Source organism: Larus michahellis, chromosome 3, assembly GCF_964199755.1.
Source record: "Larus michahellis chromosome 3, bLarMic1.1, whole genome shotgun sequence".
In the NCBI taxonomy this organism is placed as follows: Eukaryota; Metazoa; Chordata; class Aves; order Charadriiformes; family Laridae; genus Larus; species Larus michahellis.
The window spans coordinates 104,086,174-104,103,118 of NC_133898.1; the positions used below are offsets into that span (position 1 = coordinate 104,086,174).

The 16,945-nt window shown below is 40.9% G+C and overlaps 1 protein-coding gene across 2 annotated transcripts in view; it reads right to left on the reverse strand.

Moving 5' to 3' along the window:
- The window catches only part of LOC141741254 (E3 SUMO-protein ligase ZNF451-like), a 43,471-nt gene extending 29,321 nt beyond the window's left edge, over positions 1–14,150 (reverse strand). For both annotated transcript variants that reach the window (XM_074581545.1, XM_074581544.1), the window contains exons 1-6: positions 13,866–14,150; positions 12,783–12,866; positions 4,669–4,752; positions 3,316–3,441; positions 1,668–1,779; positions 872–1,022 (exon numbers count right to left, since the gene is read on the reverse strand). In XM_074581545.1, coding sequence (XP_074437646.1) covers positions 872–1,022; positions 1,668–1,779; positions 3,316–3,441; positions 4,669–4,752; positions 12,783–12,863 — 554 coding nt within the window. In that variant the 5' untranslated portion in view covers positions 12,864–12,866; positions 13,866–14,150. The remainder of the gene's footprint in view (positions 1–871; positions 1,023–1,667; positions 1,780–3,315; positions 3,442–4,668; positions 4,753–12,782; positions 12,867–13,865) is intronic.
- Positions 14,151–16,945: the final 2,795 nt, after the last annotated feature.

The window sequence follows — 16,945 nt, forward strand, 5'->3', positions numbered from 1 at the left end:
GACCCCAACTGACCAGAGGGACATCCCATACCATACAACGTTGTGCTCACCAATAAAATCTGCGTGAAGGAGGAGGAAGGGGGGATGTTCAGAGTGATGGTTATTTGTCTTCCCAAGTAACCCTTATGTGTTACAAAGCCCTGCCTGCCAATGAGAATTCCCTACATTGCTTTGCTTGCCTGCACAGCTTTTGCTTTACTTATTGAACTGGTTTTATCTCAGCCCAGAGTTTTCTCACTTTTACCCTTCGGATTCTCTTCCCCATCTCACTGGGGTGAGTGAGAAGCTGTCTGGCACTGAGCTGCCTACCAGGGTTAACCCACAGCACTCCCCTCAGCTTCTCTCCTTACCACCTTCTCCACGACACATTCGCTAGTTAAAAGGCGGTATATGCTGGAATTGACACAGACACAATGAGTGCTCGCTAGCAGTCATCAGCTGTGAACAGATATCTGGCCTACAGCTCTTGCTCCTCTTTCCCTTCAAAATACCCTTCAGGGGCATTTTTTTAATCATACTATCAAGTTGTATATGTTAACCTTTTGGTCTTTTTCAGTCTTGGAAGTAGTAACAGAAGTGGAGAACAAAAATCTTGCTTCTCAAAAATAAAAAGATATTAAAAAAATGCTCAACAAGATGAAGAAATCAATTCTGAATTAAAAAAAAAAACAACCCCAACCCCCCCCTAAAAAAAAACCAAGAGGGAAGTTCATCACATCATCTATATAAAATCTGTAACACGTTAGTCTGCTCTCCAAACAGAATTTTGTCACTATAGGCAGTTTAAGGTAGACTTGACACTGATGTCCTGAGTTTAAGCATATTCTTTCATTGTTATTTCTTGCACTGAGCTCTTTCTCTATGTCCTTACCTTTGAAGGTGACCTAGGAGAAGATGTCCATTATCAAACTCTCTGTTGCAATGCATCACAGGGCAAGATATGGGACTGCTGTTGACTTGTCTCTGACCTCCCCTCTTATAAATACCCCTTTTTCCACTGTTAACGGTGCCTGGTTTGAGACCTGTGTTATAAAACAAAGTACTTAAGCCTCTGTAATTCAGATTCTGGTTAAGAAAAACAAACTAACACACGAGCCCTAAAACATTAAAAAATCAAGTTATATTGATTCTTAAAAGCAAGCTAACAATGCACTAAACTCAATGCATTGAGTTACTCCATGTAACTCAATCCTGCTATGGTAAGTCTGCTCTTTCAGTTGAGGAATCCGTCTCTTCAATCTCCAGTAGGATTACTTTTCACTTTGACACCCTTCCTGTAGGAGCTCCAGGCAGTATTTTAAAATGATTTGTCTTCCTGAAGTTATACTTACTTACGTAGACATTTTCCTGAGCAACAGTTCAACAGTAATATTTTTCCTTCTAGCAACTTTACTTATGAAAGTAGTTAACACTGCCTTACTGGTTTTTAGACTTTGTATATTGAATTTTCTAAGCAGCAAAATATTAGAAGAATAGCTTTTATGGCAATGAGTGTGTAAGAACTTTCAAGTGCCACACTCTAGCAAAGTTAATTTGTTAGATTTGGTTATGCGTAAGCAGCACCTGTAAGCTCAATGTCGGTATTGCTCAATGCAATTATTACTTGTTCTATTCTGCAATGCAGGACTTTGAAAACGCATCACTGAAACTTAATTTCCTATTCTTACCTGGCATTTTTAACCACTGGTCCACACATAATCTTGCAGCTTCTGTGTCACTGTGTTCCCGAATAAATTCTAATTCTTGCAACCCATGAGCATACTGGGAATCTAACTTCTCCTGAAGGGGAAAACATATCAGGCAAGGTGGTGATCAAATAAAAAAAAAAAATAAAAATTCAAGATTAAGTATGCATCCCAAAACTTACACATGGGTCTCTAAAAACCTAAAGAAAAAAAAAAACACCCACAAAAACCTAGGTGGGGGGACGCAGAATAAAATCTTACAACTTGACTGACTTCTGTATAACACAATAAAGATGGAATGTAACAGCAACAAAACAATAAATTAAAAAAAATAGTACTAATTTTTATGCCCCAAATAAAAGCTACAGCCTCAGTGAATTACTTTACTTTTACTGCACCCACTGAAGTTTCGGAAGCATGTGCATAACCAAGATTTTTAAGATTATAAGATTATAAAAAGCAGCAAATAATAATGAGATTTTTTTTAAAAAAGCAACAACACAAAATAGTTATTGAAACAAAGAGTCAATTTGTTCCACTGCCGAGGCAAAAAAACCCATGGTAGTTTCACTTTGAAGAGCAATTTTAATTGCATTACGTGATGAGGAGTAAAGGAACTGCCCAGCAGGAAAATATTCATCATCAACAAAAGGATGTTCTAGCCTTCGTTCTCAGACTCCTTTAAAAGCTACATAGCTATCTCTGACGCCACTTAACCTTTGAGAAACTGTATGTGGAGACATTAAGAGACTGCCAAATTCGAAGGGCAGGAGACAGGAGAGGGATGTAGACCTCTGGACTTCAAGGCTACCTTGGACTATATCTAACAGCCTTTTACTCTGTTGTATTACAGTTGCATAGTCTATTATAGACTATAACAAGCTGTAACTATAGTATAATTATGAGACTTTAAAAATCATTAACAGTGTTCAGAAAATTAGGCTGGAAAGTCCGCATGTTCCAGAAATACTGGATTTGGATTTGCATTTGTCTCTGTTGAATTTCATGAGGTTCTTGCAAGGCCATTGCTTCAAGCTATCCAGGTCCCACTGATAGCAGCCCTACCCTTAAGCCTATTGGCTGCACCTTCCAGTTTGTAATAAAAATTAAAAACTCATGCCTTTTAAGTAGCTGCACAACACAATTAATAGGATTCACCTTTAAAATTATGCCTTACATATAGAAAATTTTATCCCATTATAAAGTATTACCTGATACAGAGATTTAATGTGGCAAATGGCTTCCCCAAAATCTCAGACAAAAGCAGGCAGATAACTAGGTTTGCTGGATAATGGTTTGTGATAACTGTTATTATTCAATTATTTAATCAGAATAATTTATGCTAAGGTCCCTCTGCTGTATATACAAGCAAGAGAACAAGTTTTTGCATTGGCTTGCATGAAGTTAGGTTGGTTTTTTCCCCCCCTTAGGAACTGCGTAAGACTAGCAAATTGGTCGGTTAGAAGCTGTGTGTTTCAAATGATGCCCCAGAAGGAAAAATCTCTAGTTACTAGTTCCAGATCCAGCTCAGCAATCTTTTTTTTTTTTCCACTTAGCAGTGAAAACAAACACACTCATGACTACAAGGCCTGTATTATCCAATTCTACTGAAACAAAATACGTCCAATACCTTAAAGGCTTTGTTTTTCTCTTCTTTTTGCTGTTTCTCTACTTCAACATGGCGTGCCAGACGATCCAAGGTTGACGCAACTCGTTCTTTCTGATAGTCAATGTGATCTTTACGTTTAGTATTTCTCTACAATTGAAAAGTTAAACTTTTATTTAGTAATTGTTAAGTAACAGGCAGTAATATGGTGAAAAGTGATGCCCAAGCATCAGGACATAGTTCAGTACAGATACTCCAATACTAAGTTCCATGCTTTACCTTGCTAGTTTTCCTATTTACCAGCATCTGTAACTTCTGCTAAAAAATGAAACAACCCCAACTCCCCTACATATTCAAGGCAATTCATCAACAGCCTCACAAAAGCACAGGAAGGAACACGGATGATTATGCTGGGTGTCCTAGAAATCTCCAACAAATGACAAATTAACTAAATTCTTCCAAGTAGGTAAACAAAATTCCTGAAGATTTCAAAGCCAACATGTGGCCCACCTGAAACATTGAGAACCAATATCATTCTTGCTCTAAGACAACATTGCCCAGTACCTTCAGAAAGGCACATCATTAGCTTTTTCTAGCATAAGGGATAGGCCATACACTGTACTTTGCTCCTGCTACACGAAAAGCTCTAGCAATCATCACTGCGAGTGAGCATGTGCATGTACAGAAGACCCACCTTTCCTGGAAAGAACTAGGTTTCTGACACACATCCTCTACCGCAACACTGGAAAACAGAAGTCAAGAGATGGCCACTGCTGCCAAAAACAACTCTGCTAGAGTCACTTTCAGTCACTGTCCCTCTCAAAGGCCCCACAGAGTAGGCACAATAAGCCTGGGGGATACATGAACTGACCAGCCTGCTTCTGACTCATAAATTCTCAGGAGGGATTATGAAGAATAAGGCTGAGTTAAGACCAGGCTGTCATCAGAATAAGGTCCTCCAACCTGCTGCTTAAATGTTATTTTAGACGGAAAAGGCCTGGGAGTAGGACAGATACATTTGCAGGCTAGAGACTGGACACAGACTTCTGAGGTCACTTGTAAAGTGGTATTTTTCTTCAACACACTTGTTAAAAACACCAAAAGTCAAATAAAGGTTCCAAGTCCATTTCAAGAAGGCAAAAAATGTCTCTGGAAAAAGATGAATTGTTGGCACTCTTGCCTTCCACTCAACAGTAGGTAAAACTCAAAAGACTTTAATATTGGTTTATTTACTTATTACTTGTTAAAAATACATCTAACAAGTTTTTTGTGAAGAGTAACATACATATGGAGTATAGGAAGTGAATATATGGAGTACAGGAGATTAATTAATTCATTCAACCAAGAAGTCCCAAAATACGTTTTAACATAACTCACATGAATGTAAGAACTGCTGTTAGGTTCTTCATCCTCACTACTGACAAGATCAATGCATTCAAGTACAGGTCTTAAAGGTCCTTCCTGAAAAAGTGTTAAACACACACACAAAAGCATTAAATTGTCTTCCTCAAAGATAAAATGTTGCATGCATTACAGCACACTGTCAACGTTAGCTATACCTGGAGAATTTCACCAAGGTTTCAAGAGGGTGCAGTAAGGAAATTCCTGCATGGTAACTTTTGCACTTAACAGACTAATCCACAAAATTGCTAAAACATGCAAATAAATAAGTATTCACAAATAACTAAAATATCAACACCTAGATATCAACTAGAAAAAAAATCAAATTAACAGTCTTCAGATGCTTAATAACTTTATATTCTTCACTTTCTCAATCAACTTAGACCTACATTTTTAACGATACCTCACTTGCACCATTAATTCACTGGTAATAGGGTAGCAGGCTGCTACCAAGAGAGGAACAATCTTCGATTTCATTGAGCAATGCTACATGGTTTTGCATTGTTTTTTGGGGGGTCGATTTGGTTAAAAGACATAAATTAAATTCCAACTCCAAAAAAAATTAAACTTGGGCATTTCAAACATTAAGAAAGTGGGAAACAGTTTCATACACATTTAAACCCTGAAGGCTACTCCTTTCTGAGGAGATATTCCATAAGCAGGTTACAAAGGTCTTTGTATTGGAATCACAATGAGGAGGAGGTCATTTTATTTTAAAAGAAAACACACTTCACCCATTCATACCACATACTCAGAAGCACAGAGACACATGCCCAAATAGTCTGTCCAGCATTCAGCTGCAAAGAAGTGCATCCAGGAAGCCTGGTCAGGACTCCGTGCAGCAATATGGAGGACAAAGGACCATGGCTATCAACAAGCACTTAGGTCCTCTCTATTATTCCTAGCTTGGCAGCCATGTGCTTTGTCTCTCTCCATGCTGCCCCCTCCTCTGAGAGTCACTAAATGTTATTGGTTTTGTCTCCTTCTAATGATGTCTTAAGGCTCTAGCCCTGTTCTTTGTCTTGTGTAGTCATCTTGATGGTTTAAGCCTTGATTTTAATTTGTGTGAATGCCGTCCCTTGTTTTACGGATCTGAGCATCTTCAGAAACTTCATGTAAATGGTCTGTGACATCAGTGACCTGCTAGTCTAGGTAGTATCAACACCAGCTGATTTACATGCCTTCATATGCCTCCTTTTATTCATTACGTGTGGTGCTTGCACACACATTGGTGTATGTTCCCATTCACTCTCCATTCATGCCAATTCTAACATTTCTACTACAAGCTTCTGTCAGACAGCAGAATGTTGACGTAAACACAAGACAGCAAAAGGAGAAGAAAAAACAAAAGCGACCCAAACTGTGTACATAGGTCATAAGTTTTTTAAAGAAGGTGTACAAAATAACATCTGGAGCTCCATCCACACTCACTGCAAGAAGAGTCTTCAATTTTTAAAGGCAAAAAAAGAAGCACTATGTCCACATAATCTGATGTCAGGCAAAAAAAAGAGCCCATATCATGCTACATTATCACATGCCAAATAAATAATCAGTATAATGAATATGAAATAGGATAAGTAAGGCTAAACACACTGAACAAAATTATTCCTAGTGACTCTAACTCACATCCGTGGTCACACATGTACGCATCTTCAGTGAGAGGGAAAGTTAACTAACATGCCAGAAAAAGTTTCCCATCTGAATTCTGAAAGTTGTTATCTAGCCTCAAAGTAAATAAACAAAAGCAAAAGATAGTTTAAGTTTTTGTGTTTTGGTAGCGAGGACAGGTGGTGGTTAGGGTTTTTTTGTTTGGTTTTTTTTTTTTTTTTTTTTTAAAAGTCTGTACATGCAATGCCATCTACATCATATGACGGCTTTTGACTAAACTGCAGTATTAGCCATTTGGCTGGCAATATTACTGGCAGATACCACAGAGCTGTTATATACTCTAAAGGTATTCTTTATTCGTTAAAGTGAAGTTTTCCAGGCAGAAGGACTTACGATAGTCAGCAGGCTGACTTCTTGAAAAGGTGCAGTACTGTATCCACCACCTCTGCCGCATATTGGGCAGTGTCCTCAAGATCTTAACAATCAACCAACTAGGTCAGACTAGGAAGATTTACTGCCTCATGAGAAGTAGTGGAGAGAACATGCGTGCAATTCTCTCCAATGTCCTTACTGCATCTCATTCTTTACATTCTTCCACCTTTCAAGGCTGTAAAGCTGTTCAGCTGGCCAGGCATAAACACTCCTCATTGTCTCAGTGGGAAGGAAGAGGCATGAGATCTTGGACAGATGACAAAAGCTCATACAAATCAAGCCGCAGGCCTCAAATTACCCCAAAAGAGTGCTTAACTTTTCACAATTAAATAAAGAGAATATGGTTTCCTAAATTAAATCTAAAAATAAATAAAAAAACAACTTCAATGACAGATTTGCTTTTGTAGAAACTGAAAACCTCTATAAACCTATAATACATTAAATCTTTATTAAACAACAGGTGTTAGCAAGTAACAGTGCAAACACACACTCAGACCACCTGACTGTCCAATCAGTTCAATAATGTGTTTTGAAATGTTCAATTCTGATCCTAACAGCTGTAGCTTCTTCAAATGCAGAAATTTTCCTTATTTCTGTTTACTTACTCTCTGGGTTCAGGAGCTAATTAAAAGTTAGGAAATCAACTGCCAAAGAGTAAAGTAACTTGTTTTGAAGCCTAGGAAGTTCTAATGACCAGAACAGTAAATTCAATTTAACACAAGTAATAGTACACTTGCTTAAATGTTGTTTGCATACATGAAAAGTTCTTTTTTCCTTCTGAATTCTGTGCCTCTTACTACACAATTTTTGTGTACTACTTTTTGGGTTGCATTCCAATTTGAACACAAATGCAACATGGTAATTCTTTAAAATGACTCCTCAAAGATACACAACCTTATTTTCCACAAAAATAAAATGGGAGGGAATATCCCAATCCATCACAGCATCTGCCTATATGCACTCCTGAATAATAATGCAAGTCCCAAAAGTAGCATTTATTTAGGCTAGTTTGTGTTTCATTGGTTGGTAGTTTAACCTTTAGATGAAGATTAAAAGCAAATACTGAAATTAAGAGTGTAAGAACTACAATCCTGGATCCGATCAAGAACTCATCTAAGCTACAAAAGATTATTTTGAGAAAGTATAAGAATTGGCAACAACAGTATAAACTTATCCCAAGTATATCCAATCAGCAACTGCTTAAGTCAATATATTGTAAGAAAGGCAGGTATTACTTTTGTAGAGGAGAAAAGCCGTTTCCATCAGAGGTGACATGATAAGGGAATGGTGACTAAGACAAAGAGGCTCCAGCAAAGGCTTGCAGAACATCTCTTATCCCACAGACAAAAGGACAAACTGATTCCTACTGCATTAGTGTCTAGAAGGGTAGTCAAACATTTAACCTGGGCTAATGACACTGGGCAATTTTTTTTTTTTACCAAAAAGGAAAGAAATAAACTAGTCAGATAATCCCTTTAGGTATAGCATAAAGAGAAGTAAACAGAGGCAAGACATCCGGGAAGAATTTTAAGCGCCTCAGACAGACTGTGAACCCTGGAGTACCTAACCGATGGGAAACAGGGGAGGGAAAAATTCAGCTGGGATTAAGAAATAAAAAGGTGTGTTTCAAGAACTGAAAGTGGGCCTACTTGCTAGGTCACCCGCTCTTGCAAGAACGTGAATAAAAATGTGCTTCACAGAGGATTCTGCCTGAGCCTGTTTCATTCGGACCGGAACTTATTTCTAACAATATGAGAAACCTTGACTGAAAGCCATCGTTAAATGTCACAACACTGGTTTAGACCCATCGCAGCTGAGTGCCATTAAATAGAAAAGACTCCAAATACTACTTCTAAAGAGACAGTGACTTCAGCCTGGGCTCATCCTGCCAGCAGTGCTCCTCTCTGCCAAATGAGCCCAGAGAAGCTGTGGGTGTCCCATCCCTGGAAGTTTTCAAGATCAGGCTGGATGGGACTTTGGGCAACCTTCTCTAGTGGGAGGTGTCCTTGCCCATGGCAGGGCGGTTGGAACTAGATGATCTTAAGGTCCCATCTAACCCAAACCATTCTATGATGTTGATATCAAAATGAAGGCGCGAGTTCAAAGCCTCTTTATTCAGTGGTCCAGAACAGAAATCATCCTCAGGGAGGGAGACTGAGTCTAGGACTATTCTCCTCTTTAAACGGCCATAGAGGCCTTCTGAGAATTGCATGCAACCCATAGCTTCAGATGGAATTCCTATATTTTTAATCTTGATTGGAGAAGCAGTGCCTGGTGAAACATAACCTTTTTCCAGCAAGAGCTAGCAGGTATTGCTAGCAAACATTCCCAATTAATACTCCAGTACCACGTGGAGGGAAAGTTCTCAACAGAAGGAATTCACCTTTTGCTCTGTTGGCTCACCTCCGCACAGGGTGAGTCCTAAACTGAAAGTGAAGTGTAATAACTTCATTTTTTCCAACTGGTTAAACTAAACAGTAACATAACGCAAAGATAGCGCCAACCCTGAAGATTCCATTGCTGTAGGAGAGTTAAGAAGCCAAGGATCAATTAGCTTCATGCAACTCACTGTATCTCCCCACAAGATGAACACCACCAGCTAAAAAGTACCTTCGTACACAAGACCCTGAGATTACACAAAAACCAACATGGACAAGCACTCAAACAACAGCCTAAAGTTGTGGCCTCTCTGGCTGACTATACTGGCATACTTGGCATCCAGAAAGCCATCAGTGCTCAGTCTTCACATCTTAGAAGCAGATCCTTCACACTCCAAAAAATTCAAAAAACCCAAACAAAAAACCCGCATGCTCCACGTCTCAATTACTTCTCTAAACAATCTTCGAAAGCCATGCTCTTCACTAACCAACAGCTACGCTGCCAAGCAATAAACCAATGGCTAAATCCCAGCTATTTCAGTTACTAGGAGAATTTCTAGGTTTTAATTGATAGAAAAATCACCTTTTGAGCCTCCAGGCAGCTCTGATGTCTGTGCTGTTATTCACAGCTTTGGTTGAAAGCATTAGCATTAAAATCAACAAAACTGTAATTTCACTATGCTATGCAAAGTATCAACTGTAACAGTTAATATAATTAAATCTGTTTAATCAGGGGCTGGTAAAGACAGAGCCTCATATTCATCTCCAAGGACCGTTTCTTCTCAAGGAGTTCTGTGAAGCTCATTTTTACTGCCTCCAGAAGTTTTCTCAAAAAGTCCTGAACTGTGGTCTCACTTTTTCCTCCTCCCTCATTTCGATCAATCTTTGGGTAATCAAGCCTAGCAAATAGACACCTAGTCCACTGATACATCATGTAAAATTTTTTTGTTTGCTTGTTCATTTTTTAGCTTTACATGCATTCAGACCAAATACCCAGTTTACTTAAAAAAAGCACAATTAAACTTTTGCATAATTATACACACACTAGCATACAGAAAACATGAAACTAGCTTTCAGTGTATGTGATCACAGACTTAACGTATCTTTGACAAAATAACTATGTGAGCGTAATTGTGTATACACATGTAAACACACTAGTTATGGAACAAGCTTACATTAAAATAAATTTAAAAATCTGACAAATTGTACTATTTGTGCTTGAAATCTTTGTCCCAGCAGATTCACAACTTGAACACTGATGAATAACTGACCAACATTGTGAACGAACATGCACTTAGGAAGTTTTAATTTCTTTGACATAGCAAATACAAAAATCCAAGTCCTTGGCTGACTTGGGTTGGGAGCAAAAATAAAAGTCCTCCTTCAGAGATGCTTCCTAACACCTCTACAGTTCTGTTCTGTTCCTGCTGTGATGCAACTGAAAGCTAGAGAGACAAATACTTGAGTCTGTATATCTAATATTTAACACCTCAGGGGGAAAGGAAACAAAACATTTAAATGGTAATGATCATCTTTCAGCAAACCACTTGATTTTGGTATATCCCAGGGCCAAGTGTTCTTCAGATGTCATTTTTATTGGAAAACACCTTTAAAGAAATTAGTCAGAAAAAAAATTTACGAGTGGACCATTAAAAAAAAAAAAACCCAAAATATTTCAGCAGGAGTCCAATGCTTTCCATGCAGGCTGTGGCAACTCGAATAATCTGTCTGCTTAAGTGCTATCGATCCCATTAAACCTGCGAGTCTCTTCACTCTTGCCTTATCCTTCCCAAGGAAACAGAATGGGACCCTCCTATCCTAAAAAATTAAGCCATCAGGAATAATGGAAAAAAACAGAGAAAACTAAAAAACTGCCAAAACAACTGAAAAACCCCACACCAAAAAACACACCCAACTTTCAAGAAAAAAAAAAAAAGAAGAAAAACACAGAGATCACAAGGCCTACAACTGTTTGTTTTCTATCAAAATGAGCACAGGTTGAGATACCTCCAAGTGGCTTCTCCAATTCAATTTATACAGTACCACCTCGTGCACTGGGCCCTCAGGACATGTGAAAAATAGTACTTAAATGATCAGGCAGCATTCATACACAACATTTATGAAGCCTATACACTTCTAGTCATACATACGATTATACGGAAATGATGATCTAAAGCTAGTCAAATAGTTTAGAAATCCTTTTGCAAAGTCCAGGTTCACCCTCACTCAGATGAGCAAATGTGAGATTTGAGGATGCATTGCTGACATTAGATGATAGCCAGCTTTTCCAGATACAGCTTTTCTCTTGTATTCATCGATGACAACAGTAAGTTCCCCAACCCAAGATACCAATCCTGTACAAACAGGCCTAAGCACAGTCATCTTCCTGTATACAGCAGCCTCTCTCAGAAGCAGTCATCACTGGGATCACAAAGGCTCCATATTATCCACAGGCAAAAGCATGAACAAAAGGTAGCAGAAGTGTTGATTTTAGTTAAGTCTTTTTTGTTTCAATTACTGCTCTTGGCACTCCAGCAGTCCTTCAATTATTACACATTTAAAGCTATACCAGCTGCCTCATTCTTTGCCCAGTGTTTCAAGAAAATTAAGCTTACGCAGTCATGCCACACATAAATGCTTGCGTGTATACAATGAACTTTGAACTCATTAGTCAGTTTTGACCAAATCAACTAAAACAAATCTCAACCAAGAAATCTCAAAGATAATCAACTACTTATAATTTTTGCAAAAATATACTTGTCCCTCATACTCGAGCAGCTGAATACCCCTGCAGAAAAAAACTGAACTTAGGCTTTAATCAAACATCATGCAAAACAGAAAAAAAACTAATCATCTAATTATCCTTCAGCACTAAAACTGAGACAAATCCATAGGAAACGAGCCATTACTAGTTAGTCCCGGCATCAATTAACCACTTCTGTCATTTGCATGACTTTTTCTTTAGGGAAAAATCACCTTTCTGTTTTTGCATGTATCCCTGCCATCCAGCACCACTTCGCTGATGAGGGACTGAGGCCACAACACAGGCAGCATCAAAAACATTCTGGTTTTCTTGGATCTCCAGCAGATGTGTCTTAAAGTCACATTCACATAAGCCACACATCAATATTAGACTAGGTGTTGTACTGTAGCTATTACACAGTGCTTCACAATTTGAGAAGACTGTTTAAGGCCTCTAATCTGTTATTTCCTTCCTCTTTTTCTTTTGCTAAACAAGTACAGTGTTTGACATCATTTTGCAGAGTGAGCAGTGCTTTATTCCATTAACTTCAGTTAATAGACTATTCATGAAGCAAAACACTATCCAACAGGATTACCAGAAAAGTCATTTACAGTGACTTTTCATATACCTCATTGATCACTGTAATCCCCCACTCACCTGCTTGGATACTCAAGTCTAAATTCTCTCTATAGGACCAACTGAGATCATTTTACACACTTCCAAGGAAGGGGTAGATAAAGTTTTAAGATGAACTTGTTATCTGCCAGAGATTTACAAATTAAATTATCTTTAAATCCAAAAGTAATGCTTTCCATCAAAATATCATCAAGATCATCAACACAGTACTGAAAGACCCCCTCCCATTTTCTCAAGCTACTGAGCATATTTATAGTAACAGGCAGTATGTTTCCAGTTCAAGATCTACTTACTCCAACGAACTCGATCTCATCTTCACTTTCAGAAGTTGGTGATTTACTATCGTGAATGTCGACAGAGCTACAAGACTCCATTATCTAAACAGAAACAAGCCAAAACATGCTTCATCATTTTATTTTGTAGTTTTCTTTAACTACACAGCATTTTCCATTTTATACCTACTTTGGCTTTACAACCTATATGCACTCAACCAGCATCTCTGTATCATTCACTGACAATTATTCCCGATTATCAGGAAGAAACTCTTTACTGTGAGGGTGGTGAGGCACTGGAACAGGTTGCCCAGAGAAGCTGTGGATGCCCCATCCCTGGAAGTGTTCAAGGCCGGGCTGGATGGGGCTCTGAGCAGCCTGGTCTAGTGAGAGGTGTCCCTGCCCATGGCAGGGGGGTTGGAACTAGATGATCTGTAAGGTCCTTTCCAACCTAAGCCATTCTATGATTTTTGGTAATGTTAGAATAACTGGTAACAATCTTGACTCGAATCACAGTACAATTTTTTTCCAAATATGCAAAACGTGGCCTGACCTACAAAGCATCCCAATACCTCTATTCCCCCAGCAGCCACGGCTATAGCGTACCGCCAGAGCTCAATAACACACTTAAATTCAAAAACCTTAGCGATTGCCGAGACATTACGGAGCCCTGGCCTAACGCCGCGCTACCGTCACAACACAGAGGGCGGTTTACAAACAGACGCGGGGGCGAGCTGAGGCACAATCAGCAGCTACAGGTATTTCTGATGCCTTTGGCCGCTTTAGGACTGCAGCAGCGCCAGAAGGCTTGAGCTCCTTGCTTCAAAACAAGCGCCCTCCTGCCAAACCGAAGGCGTCCGTGAGGGGCGCGGAACGGCGGCCGGCCTGAGGGCGGGCGGCCCCGGCAGGGCGGCTGTGCTGACTCACGTCCCCGTACCCGCACCAACGCCCCCCCCAGCCCCGCCGCACACCGCTCGGCCGCCGCGGCTCCCGGTGAGGAAGAGGCGGCCTCGCCGGGGGCCCGCTCCTGGCCCGGCCGCCCGACGGCGGTCGGGTCGCTAAGCGACAGCCCCCGCGCCCTTCACAATGCCCGTCCCCGCTCACCCCGCCGCCAGCACCCGAAGGCACCGCAACGCCCCGACCCAGCGCGCCTCCGCTTCCTCTTCAACCCCGGGGGCGGCGGGGAGGGGAGAGGTGGGGCGGGAGCGCAGCACGGCTTGCCGGGATTTGTAGTTGCCGCCTGCTTCGCCTGGCTCCCCCTCCTCCTCCGCCCCCATGGCGGGTGCTGCCGCTACCGCTACCGCGACCGCGCCATGGCACAGCCCCCCGACTCCCGGCAGCAGCGTTTCGGGGCTCTTTCCTTCAATAACTTCCTGCCTCCCCTCTTCCGCCTTCAGTTGGGCTGCACGGAGTTCCTGCTGGAAGGGGGAAAACCCCCACGCCGCTTCCGGGGGAGGAGGAGGAGAGTGGCGGCCATTGGCGCTGACAGAAGGCGTTCTTGTTGTCTTTGACATCCCTGGCTAGATCCAATTCCAGTTGGACTTTAGCTTTTCTAACTTCATCCCTATATGCTTGAACAATGTTTCTTTATTCCTCCCAGGTTACCCATCCTTGCTTCCACCCTTTGTATGCTTCCTTTTTGTGTTTGATTTTGACCAGGAGCTCCTTGTTCATCCATGCAGGCTTCCTTGCATTTTTGCCTGACTTTCTGTTCACTGTGATGTTGGAGGATTTTTAGTACAAAGGGGTCATCCTGTGAACACTCCAAGCACCGAAGAATTGCTAACAACTATGTAGGCTTTGCACCGAAGAATTGCTAACAACTATGTAGGCTTTGTTAGTTTGAAGGCTATGTGAAAACATTGTAGCGATGTTAGAAATGCTGAGAACAACAAGATATGAGAAAGTGTGCTGAATTCAGCGTGCGAAATGTAGAACTTCACCCAGGATATAGGAGGGGTGATTGTCTGCGTGGACAGATGCTTTAAGCCAATTATAATATGTTGCTTACCGCATGCACAGCTTGTGCAACCAATCAGCAAATTGTCGGCGCGTGATGCGGAATCAGAACGTCTATAATAACTGAGCTATCTGTGCAATAAACTGGCATTAACCTGATCACATTGGTCGTTGTGTTATTGTCCGAGCCTTCCGCATCGACACTGTGATGGAAGTGCTCATGAGCTTGGAGGAGGTGATCTTTGAATATTAACCAGCTTTCTTGGGCCCTCTTCCCTCAGGACTCTTCCAAGCAGATCTTTGAAGAGGCCAAAGTTCACTCTCCTGAAGTCCAGGAGACTACTTTTTACACTCCTCCTTCCCCTGAGGTTTTTGAGCTCCACCATGTCATGGTCAATGCAGCTAAGGCTGCCATTGAGCTTCACATTTCTGACAAGCCCCTCGTTGTTGGTATGCGGTCCAGCAAAGCGTTAGTCCTCGCTGGCTCCTTTATGACTTGGAAGAAGTTATGAGTGCACTCCAGGAACCTTCTGGATCGCTTATGCCCTGCTGTGTTGTCCCTCCAGCAAATATTTGGGTGGTTGAAGTCCCCCCTGAGGACCAGGGCTTGCGAATGTGAGGCTGCTCCTATGTGTCTGCCTCATCTGCTTGTTCTTCCTGGTTAGGTGACCTATAGCAGACACCCACTGTAATGTCAACTTTACCTGTCCTCTCTTTAATCCTCACCCATAAACTCTCATTCAGTTCCTCATCTATCCCCAGGCAGAGCTCCGTGCTCTCCAACTGCTCTTTCTTATAAAGCGCAACTTCCCCTCCTTGTTTTCCTAGCCTATCCTTCCCTGTATCCCTTCATTCTAACACTTGAGTCATGGGAGCCATCCCACCACGTCTCTGCAATCCCAGCAAGCTTGTAGCCCTGCAACTGCACACAGATCTGTATCTCATCATGATTATTGCCCATACTGCATGCGTTAGTATACAGGCATTTCAGAGAGGCACCCCAGCACGTTGGCTCCCTAGAAGGGGATTGGAGGATTTCTCCATCATGGTACCTTGCAGGCATTTCCTTGCTTATATACAAGTGCTGGAGGTGACCCCGCTTAAGCCCCACTTTGTTGATTTTGTGATCTGTTCCTGTCACATGACCCCATGCCCTTTGCTCTTTGACCATGTCCATCACTCCCTCACAGGGCTACTGGTCACTTGCTCCCTCCCCCTTCATTCTTAGTTTAAAGCCCTCATTATGCAGCTGGCCATCCTACTGGCAAAAATAGCTTTGCCCTGCTTAGTGAGGTGGATCTCATCTCTCTCAAGCAGATGGTGACCTGCAAGCCGGGTCCTGTGGTCATACAACTCAAAACCTTGTCGCCTACACCAGTTCTGCAACCAGTTATGGGCTTGTCGTCTTAGTGCTCTTCTCCTCATTTCCCCTCACTGGCAGGATCGAGGAAACATCACCCGGGGCCCCCATGCCCATGATTCTTGCTATTTATTTGCTACTGCCCTCCTGCTTCATCATATTGTTGCTTTGAGCCACCCAAAGTAAAAGTTGGTATGAATCATCTTTTTTCAATGCATTGGCTTTGAGTAAGCTGAACAGTGCAATGTCCCCTTTGAGTTGTGTGTTTATATACAAGAGCTGCTTGCACACAAACAAAGCACTTACCGAGTTCTATGTATATGGGAGAGAAGGAATTCAGGGTTGCATGTTAAAGTTTGATGCTATGGGAGCTTTGTGAATAAACGGCTATCAGAAATAACATATCACATGGTATTTAATGGCAGTGTTAATGTAGAGCACTTATTTTTCTTGTAAACAGAGTTACTAATGTTAGTTTCACGTCTTCTTCCATATATGAATGAAAAAATAGCTTAATGATAGAAGATAGACATAGCGAGGTGCTGAAAGGCAGAAAAAAAAATAAAAAATCACGCAACAGCTGAAATAATTTTTTCCGTGTATTTCCTGGATTTGAGGTGTTAACTCATAATTATCCCCTTCTGTGAGATGTGATTCTTGGGTTTTTGTTTTCTACTGTTTGACTGCTAATTAAAACATACTAGTTAACAAATTTGTACAACTTAATCACTATTGTTGGACTGTATGAACAACACTGACTTGAGCATTTTTATTTCATTATTAAAATTGGAAAATTAAAGTCATTGTTGCTGCCTAAACTTTCATATTTTGCATTTATAACTTAAATTTGCTAACAGAACATTGA